At 36.4% G+C, this 9,902-nt stretch overlaps 1 protein-coding gene across 1 annotated transcript in view; it reads right to left on the bottom strand.

Annotated features, from left to right (window-relative positions):
- Positions 1-1,541: 1,541 nt before the first annotated feature.
- Positions 1,542-9,902, bottom strand: part of ZFAT (zinc finger and AT-hook domain containing) — a 75,619-nt gene continuing 67,258 nt past the window's right edge. Inside the window, exon 16 of the mRNA XM_056485292.1 lies at positions 1,542-2,818. Within this exon, the coding sequence (XP_056341267.1) occupies positions 2,579-2,818 (240 nt within the window). The 3' untranslated portion in view covers positions 1,542-2,578. The remainder of the gene's footprint in view (positions 2,819-9,902) is intronic.

The raw sequence follows: 9,902 nt of genomic DNA, 5'->3' as shown, positions 1-9,902 counted from the left end.
GAGTTCAAGACAAAAATCAAGTCCTGATCATGCGAGTTGAACACAGCTCCAAACGATTCCCTCACACGCCAGATTTTCTGCCCACTTGATCTTAAATCATTTGAACAATTGAGTATCTTGCAGTATGATTTTTGCTACTTTCTTCCTTTCTCTACTAACAGTGCTAACAGGACTGCTCATTCTTGAGATGTAAGAGGTTTTCTCATGTGTTTTGGGTTTGGCTTATTATTTTTTTACATTTGTAAAGCACATGCCCATGTTGTGAGTAAATTATTGGAATGGGAAATAATTTTCCTTTATTAATATTGAATGGTTGTAGTTCATATTCTATACAGTAGTGCTAAGATGCTGTGTGGACTAAGAAATTTATAGCTTTAGAAGAATTAAAAATATTAAAATGTTTTAGAACTCTGAATTGCATTAATGTCACTTCTGTAATCTTGTTGGAAAACATGCCATTAAAAGCAAGAATAATTTGTGCTGTTTAGGTCATGGCAGAGCTGCAAAAAAAAAAAAAAAAAAAAAAACAAACAAACAACTGAATGGAAAAGTATTTTTAAAATAATTAAAAAAGGAAGCAAAAAATTCACTAAGTGTTTATGATTTAGTAAAAAAAATGTGATGTAACTCATCAATTAAATACCAAATTAAATAGGTATGTATGGCTGTGATATTCTGGAAGTAAAACAAACAAAACCCCAAAACTATTTGTCCAAATACAGCCACACCTTTTCCAGACAAAACTACTCAGTCTATCTTAAACTATGTACTTCAGAATTCTTGACTGATGCAGAGAAAAATATTTTTCTTTCCCCGTTTCAGAGAGGTTTTACACTAAGTTCACCCGTTGCCACATGTGATCATGAGGCTCTTCCCAATGGTTTTAACAGCAAATGGGCTGGTTCAGTAAATTGTAGGTTTTTGAGACTGCTTTTTTCTCTTCTAGATAACAGCATTATTCTTGTAAATCAACACTGAATTTCAACCAGTAATTACAAAAACACAGTTTCTTATGCAGACTAATCATAAATTTGATCAGCTTCTATCACATTACAAATGTTACTCAACATTTCATGGCTCATTCCTGCCAAGTTTACTGAACCTACACAGAATCAACCCTGACATTTGTGACCAGCTCCAGTCAGTGACAGAAAATGGCAACAAGGTCTCCACCCTACAAACTTCAGATCCCTGGGGCTCCTGGTGCTCTGCCAAGATAAAACCAGAGAAAACAAAGCTGCCACCCAAGTCAAGCAATTCTCACTTCTTTTCCATTACAAATTTAGACTTCCCATTGCCACAGCTAAGGGAGAAATTGCCACTACAGGTTTGCACTCAGATTTTATCCAGCATCAAGAGAACCCAGCAGAGGCAGAAGACACTGTCAACCAACTCATGACATTATATCCACTTAATCAAAAGTTTTTCACCCAGGACACCCACAAATAAATTCAATCACATAGAAAGGTCTGCCTGTATTTCATGGTGGTACTTTCTTGATAAGAGACTATTAACTAGAGGAATAATTCATCAGAGTCAATGCACACCAGCATTTTTTTTAATTAGCTACAAAAGGGAAAACAACACTTAAGAAATTAAAGCATTAGAAGAAAACATGACAATTTTTTATCAATAATTTTTATAGCTCAAATTTAAAAATATTAAACCAGAAACAATTCAAGATTCATGAAGAAAAATCTGCAACTATATACATGCATAATTAAGAATATCTTGATTCTCGTCAATATTTACTTAAGCTTTTTGTACAAATTTTTTCACACAGTCATATTTACAAGCATGTCTGTTTAAAACATATGAACATACATCTCTTATAGCATTTACAAATCTTTTGAATATATTTTTTTCTTAAAAACAAAAGAATATTTCCTTGATTTGACAGTTTTGGTTTCACCTTATGATACCAGACAGGTATTTATTCAGAGGGATGGAAACAGTTATTATTATTCAAACAGCTAAATAATAGTCATCCTACTGGTACCCAGAATTATCACATATGGCTTTAAATACCTCCCAAACTCAAAGGATCATCTCACAGGTATAAACTACAGTCCATCTGTGGTGTGTTTCCAATTAGATCTTGAGCCTTTGTCTGGGTTAGATCCCAAACTTGGCAGACACTTTCTAGGCTCAGAGCTAAGAGGCCCTTTTAATTATAGAAAAAACAACTTTGCTTCCAGCCCCGTCAAGAATATATGAAGCATGTATAAAATGGGATGTATGGGCTTTTGCAGACACTCTAGCTATCTTTATGAATGGTTTTTATCATGGGATACCACAGTTTTGAACAGACAATATTTGTGCAAATTTAAAGGAATCAAGTGAGAGATCTTTAAGGTGGGGAAGAATACTTTTTCCTTAAAAGCATTTTGTAGAAACAAAAAAGTCTGAGAAGGTTTTGCACATAATATTACTAAGTTACTAATCCATCCAGTTAGATCACTTCACAAATCAACTGAAAATCCATCAGCTTGCTTACTTTGGTTGGGACAAAAAAAAAAACAAAACAAAACAAACCTCTGGCTTTGGCAAATCAACATCTCCTTTTGAGCACTGCTCTCTAGAGCTCCTGCACTGATTCTTCCACAGTCTGCTCCTCCACGGGCTGCACAGCCTCCTGAACATAAACAATGAACTCTGAAGCCTCCCCACCCTGGGTGTAGACAGTGACAGTCTCGATGCCCTCCACCTCATCCGAGGACACCACCAGGTGATGCTGCTCCGACAGCTCCACCGACGCCTGCTGCAGCGTCTCCTGGATCATCAGCGTGTGGTTGGCTGCCTGCTCCTCCTCCTTCACCTGGGGAGACACAGCAGAGCTTACAGAAACTTCACCTGCCCAACAAGTACCTGCTATTGTGGTGATTAATGGAAATACAGCATGCAAATCAGCAATCACACGGTTTTGAAAGAAAACGTCAGTTTTGCAGAAAATGCAAGCACTCTTGATTAATGAGTGTGTAGCTAGGCAGAATACTGAAAGCACCAACACAGCAACTCAGTTCTGTGCACAGAGAGCTGCAAAATTTCAGGAACTCTGGTCTTTAGAGACAGCTTAATCTCTCAGCACTCACTCATTCAAAACTGCTTTTATTTAAATAAATCTGAACTCAGTCAATTCCTCTAGCAGCACTGAGTTGAGAACCCATCCAAAGCCACGTGAGAAAACATCTACTGAACCCACCTTTCCTTTTCTCCCTAGTCAATGGCTGCTCACAGAAGTGCAAATTTCACTGTAAACCTTAAGGGATTTTATTAGAAAAATGTGAAATATAAATATCACTGAAATAGATTCCTAAGGCCTACTGTTTGTGAAGCAGCAATGTTTACATTATTGAAAGGAGACTGACAGAAACAAGTGAAAATAAAAGATTTTTTACTGAACATTTTTCTTCTTGTCAAAATTTTAAAAAGCAGCACAGTCTGGTGTTGAATTCCAAATTCATACAGATGCCTGTAAATTATTGAAATACAGTACATACTAGAATGCAAAACCAAATCTTAATCCTCTACTAGATCCATACAAAATTCCTACGCAAAGTACTCCAGACAAGTATAAATAAAATAGAAATCTCTAAGTCATGCAGAAGAAATGCATCCTCTCAAGTGTTAGTGACAAAAACCCCCTACTTTTAAGGAGAGAATAGAACAGCAAATTTTCAGTATGCAAGACATATGCAAAAGCATTTGTTAGAGGAAGGTGTCCCTACCCATGGCAGGAAGGTTGGAATGAGGTGATCTTTAAGATCCTTTCCAATCCAAGCTATTCTAGGAATCTATGGTTCTGTTTGCTGGAGCACAGTGTGCTCTTGCAGCACTGATCTTAAGTGATCTTAAAAAGAAGAGGTCAGACATGGTAGACTCGACAAAGTGTGGAATCTGAGTTATAGAAGTTAGAAAGGGCTATTTTGTTTTTAGTTAGAAACTGGCTCAAAAGTAAACAGCAGTAGCACAGTCAAATTCAAGTAAATATAATTAAGATCATTAATGCTGTTTAAGAGGGGAGTGGGAACAGAAGGGAAGAACCACAGTGAAGATTCCAAGGATCTGTTTGGTCCCTTAGTGACCAGCAAGGAGAAAAACAGGCCCTATATGTTTGTTTTCCTGATGCTCTTTTCTCATTTAATTTTTTTCCCTAAGCAACCATTCTCATTGTTAAACAGTGACTTTGCTTCTGACTTTTCATTTTGTGTTTAAACTATCTGTCAAAAGAAGATTTCAGAGATTCACAAGCCCCTTAGGACTTCACAGCACTCTGAACGTTCACTCAATTACTTAAGGCTATAGAAAGCTTTTTCTTGAATGATAACAAGTATGTCCAGGTGTTAAATTATTCAGAGGGCCCCAAGTCAGTATGGCTGTAATATACAAATGGAATATATGTGGATTTTATCTGGTGAAAGATTTAACATCTAAAAGGAATCTGGCCATTGTCACTGACCCTAATTGCAACACCAATGCCCACTCTGGCTTTGTTGCATAGGATTCAGTTTATAGGGATAAAAAACACAGGAATGGAATGAAGTCCTTTACACATTCTGTTTCTTTTATCAAACATATCTAAATGTTTTATTTGAAATATAGTTTAAATAGGTCCTGCTGAAGTTCAAGCTCAACACCCTACACAAGTAGATGATGCTGGATGCTTTTCTTGACACAGTCGAATTTGCAACCGGCCTCAGTAAAAACAATTTATGTTGTCTGAAAATGCAGGTATCATAGAATCAATGAGTTACAGACTCACAGAATGGTTTGGATTGACAGGGAACTTGGAGATGATTTAGTTCCAACCCCTCTGCCATGGGCAGGGACACCTCCCACTAACCCTATCCAGCCTGGCCTCGAACACTCCCAGGGATGGGCATCCACAGCTTCTCTGGGCAATCTGTTCCCATGCCTCACCACCCTCTGAGTAAAGAATTTCTTCCTAACATCTTTGAGTTCATAAACAATCCCCCTTGTCCTTTCCCTATCTGTCAAAAATTACTGTCTCTCTTTTTATAAGCCCCTTTCACCAACATGCCCCTCACGAATGGAACCTTGAGCCTCTCTTTGAAAAGCAAGGAGCTAAATAATGAAAAAAGAAATAGAACTGAAAACTCTTGCTGTTCCTAATGCACCCTTCTTTATTTTTTAATTATTAAAGAAACCCTAAAACCTACTGAAAGCAACAGAGTTTTAGTGAATTCATACACCAAAATCCCTTTTCATAACTGTCCTCTCCTCTTTCCTGAGGGTACTTGTTCCACTGTCAGCTCCTCTGGAAGTTAAGGACATACACAAGATCTCCTAATGAATATTACAACAGGCCATGAAAAGTCTAATCACCACTGAATTCAGATAGGAAGCTGCAGTTAAAAATGTTAGATAATTAGAATCTCACAGCTTGTTATGAATCAGCTCACAATTACAGCCCTTGATGCTAGAGATACTCAAACAAATACAGAATAGGGGTGTCTAAAATGTGGCCCTATAATTATGCAATATACACTAATCCCTCTTGTTTTACTGCACTACACATAACCACCTGACAACATGCCTCAGGCCAGAAAAATTACACTATATTTGCTAAGAGATGCAAGAATGCACAACACAGTACGAAATGGATCTCACTGTTGTCACTCCAAATCAAAAGCCATAAATAATTCCAAATATAGCTTTGTGAATGTACATAAATAATGAAGAGAGGAAAATAAATAAAGCATAGTTGACACAAAAATGAAATGAAAGCAGAATCTCACTCAATTCAATAGAAGAAATCTAATACTTATTCAATTTTATATCCTTTTGAAATGAAAATGGCCAATAAAGAAAGTTAATTTAAACTCCCAACCTGACTTTATCGATGTGTGTTTATTACCCTTGTCATGCAGGGTAAAGAAAACTAATGCCTTTATTTCTGGTGTTTCTAGCTTCCAGTATCTTTTTTTGGACAGCTATCTGTAATCCTTTTAGTTTGACAAATCACCACATTATTTGGGATATTTACATTTCAAATCAGTTCACTGTTTACATGCTTCTGCTTGGTTCCCATTAGATTGTTCCACAGGGAATAATCTCAAAATGTTAATTTACATCCCTCAAATTGATGAAACAGTGGGACAGCTGCCATCTAAATGAACAAAGTCACCACACTCAATTCTCTGTATTGGCTTCTGAAATCTTTTGAAGAGCAGCATCCAAGACCCCTTTTCTGTTTGAGAGTCATCTGAAAAGCAGCTGTCTGCTTATCCTTCATTAAAGAATGACAGCAAGGAGCTGAAGCCACAGACAGCTGGCACATTAAATCAAGTCAGTACCTGCATAAATATTCTTTATTAACTATATCTGTCCCTCACAAAAGCCAGCAGGACTTTCACCTTCATGTTTTCATAAGAATCTCAACACCTCTAAATTCCAAGTGTTCTTAATTTACATATCCACAGACCATCCACATACATGGAAGTGTTCATTGCACAAGGGTCTCTCTTAGAGGAATCTCTGCCTGTCAAAAGAGGAAAGTTTTTTTAAAATTTGAAATAAATGAATTCAAGCCATTAAGGAAAATATACTTCTCACCTTTCCTGAAAAGGTGTAAAAAAATATTTGCAGTAAGATGCTAAAGGCTTTCCCTTACTCTAGAGCTCATTTTGTGAAATACTGTAATATCTTCAATTTTATTTGAAGTCAGCAGGAGTTGCAGGTCTATTGTGCTTAAAACAGTTATGCTGAGCCTGTCCCCAAATCCTCAGTGGAATCTCTCCCTTGATTTCAGATTGAATGCTGCTTTTCAGTTTACCATGAAGCAGAAAAGTTAATCACAGAGATCTTTCAGATTTTCAAAACCTTACACTAGGCTGCAAATGCTCCTATTTATATCATAAACATCAGTAAGAAAACATACTAAAAATCTGTAGAAAGGATTAAAATGAAAGCACTCTAGATCACAGAGAGCACCTGGATATGTGATGTGTCAGCTTACATTGGTGCCTACAAGTTTTGTTCAGTATCATTTGAATAATTTCAACACTTTCTCAGTTCTGGTTTACATACAGTTACATTGTGTAAAAAATACACACAGAAAACACTGTAATTTGATCATTTGAATCTCTATAATGAGCTACAAAACAAAGACAATCTGGTGCACAATGGTTTTGGAATAATAAGAGGATTGAGTATGAAAGAGCTGCTTTGCATAAAAAAAAAAAAAACAGCAAGAAGATAAACAAATCTTCATACTGTTGATGCATATTTTTAAAAAGTTTTAGCAATTGGCTGGTTGAATATATCCTGACAGAGGGACTGTGGCTGGACATGGCACTCATCTGGCAAAATGCTGATCACTCCACCTCATTTTGAGGCAGAATGGCAACACTGCCATCGTTTGAGGAGCTCTAACAGCACAATGATCTTGATTGAGATTTTATCTGTATGTTACAAAAATGAGAACTCCTTTAAGGCTGAGCAAACAGGGCCTCAGCCCCATATGCCCCATTTAAAACTTCCATTGCTGTTACTGTCACAGGAAGCATCAGACTGCTGTGTTCTAAAGCAACTACAAAATTGACAATCAACATGTATCTAACTCCATATATTGGCAAATTTTCTAGATTACCACTGGCACCCATCAGCAGGCCAGGACCAATCCAAGCCAGACAGAAATACAAGGTGTGCTGCTGAAGTAGTGTTCAGTAGCCTCTGATGTGACAGCCATGCTAATAATAGGTATTTATTTTTGAAGATGTGCTACACTGTAAAATTGTTTTCTGTGATCTGCTTTGAGTTGATGTATAATCTTTGCTCTGCCTTCCTGCTGCTGTCACTTTGAAGAAAGTGACTTATCATAGTAGGTTTTTACTGGAGCCTGAAGAGATTACAGAATAAAAGGATGAAAGGAACTAAAATAAAGGGTGAAACACATGGAAATCCAGTATTTTCTGTTTATCTTCTGATAAAGATCTGTTTAGTTATTGTAATAGCTGATATACTTATTCTCCAGAACACATTATGTCTAGGTTAAAAATAGGTTACTATCCTTTTCAGGAATAGGTTTAACCTTTCACTTCAGTCTACAGAAGTAGTAAAAATATCAGTCCTGTCTCATCTTTCTGAGTGGAAGGAAAAGAAAGAGAATTCAGCAGCTACTGCTCTTTATGGTTAATATTTATGTAGTGCTTTGGATCAGGACCTGGATTGTATCAGCTATCAGCTAGGCTACATGAAAAGTGTACTTCATGTCCCAAAGGCCTTATAATTTCACTATAATTTCAGCATAAAACAAGAGAAAGTAAACAGACATAGAAAATGGGAGGTGAGAGAGTAAAACATAAATGAGACAGTGGTAGTTCAATGTGACAGGACATACAACAGTCTATTCAAAGATAATTGCTGTCATCATATTTTTGACAAGTAATTGAGAGAAGACCATGAGGTACAAATTGCTCCTCATTAAAAATCCACACAACTAAGCACAATATGGAAGAAGGCATTAGAAACTTGTTTGAAAAAAGTAATAAGCAACTAGATCCTCATGGACTGAGCAAAGGTAGGAGACAAAATCTTTACAGCTCATAAGAAATGGGACAGTTGGAAAGGAGTAAAAAACCCAGGAAAGGAAAACAAGAATTTGTTTAATGTGGCAAAAAAGGGAACATCAAGTGAATAGAATAAGAGAGGGTGATGACAAGAAAAGGAGAGAAAGTAATCTGAGGTTTTTCTGAAAAAATACAAAAGGGATAAAACAAACTGAATGTCAGAAAAAAGATTACCAGAGTTAACTGTAGCATAAAATAATGATGGCTTGGGCAACTATTGTAGCTAAAAGGTTGAAATGAGAAACCATATAGGAGTCATCATTCAGAACAAATTGGCACCATTTAGGTATTCACCTGCAGGCAAGACCCAAGAATTGTCCTGAGAAGGAAATCACCTCTCTGGCTTGAAAAATAGGAAAGATATTCCCACAGAGTTGAGAATTAAAGTGGACTTCTGATGACCAACTGTGCAGAAAGGCTGATTTGATCACCTTAAATTAATAATAATGACTAGAGATTAACACAAACTTCTCAGCCATCTTCAGAGTGAGCTAAAAGTTATGGTTCTAGAGCACACAAACCCAGTGCAGTATCACAGACCTAAAAATAGTAAATTTCCAGCAAATTTGTCCATCACTATCTAAATGAAAAAAACCCCCTGAAAAACAGACAACATGCAGCCAAATTTAATTGGTTATTATAGTGCATAACAATGTAAACCTTTAGCTTGCAATCCAAAATTCTACTGCTCTGCAGTAGTAATTTGATGCAAAAATAAAAACTCATATTTGGACAGAGAACCCTACATGCTTTCTAGTCTGCATCAAAAATATCTTATACAAGAAATAAACTGCATTTATGAAAAAATAAATTAATTAAATTGGGTAGTATCTTGCTGCCATTAAATATTCCTGCTAACAAACAGTGGAAATGGAAGAGCAACAACTAGAGGAGAAAATAGAGCTGATGGGCACAGAACCAAGAAGAGGAAACACTTCTGATGTTCTGGTCAATGCAGTGAGGGGTTCAGGAACTAAGCTTTCAAGGATGCTCTTTGTATATTGTGAAACCAAGAATATGCACTTTGAGTATTGTTTCCTTGGTGAGTTACTTACAGCACTACAGATTAAAATAATCTCCTCTGCAAAAAATATCATATAAGTGGTATTCATTTCTGAGGGTAATGTTTCCTCACAAGAAACTCAGTATTTAAATAAAATAAATGTTTAACTTGGATAAAAATTTTTATGAAGCAATTCATATCTTTGTTTGATGTACACTCTAACTGAAAGAAACAACTAAACATCAAGGCAGTTTGCAGTGAAACACTATCTCTGTTCTAGTTAACACACAGATTCTGTGTGAAAAACA

Source organism: Oenanthe melanoleuca, chromosome 2 (genome assembly GCF_029582105.1).
Source record: "Oenanthe melanoleuca isolate GR-GAL-2019-014 chromosome 2, OMel1.0, whole genome shotgun sequence".
In the NCBI taxonomy this organism is placed as follows: Eukaryota; Metazoa; Chordata; class Aves; order Passeriformes; family Muscicapidae; genus Oenanthe; species Oenanthe melanoleuca.
This window is presented reverse-complemented; position numbering and strand designations above follow the sequence as displayed.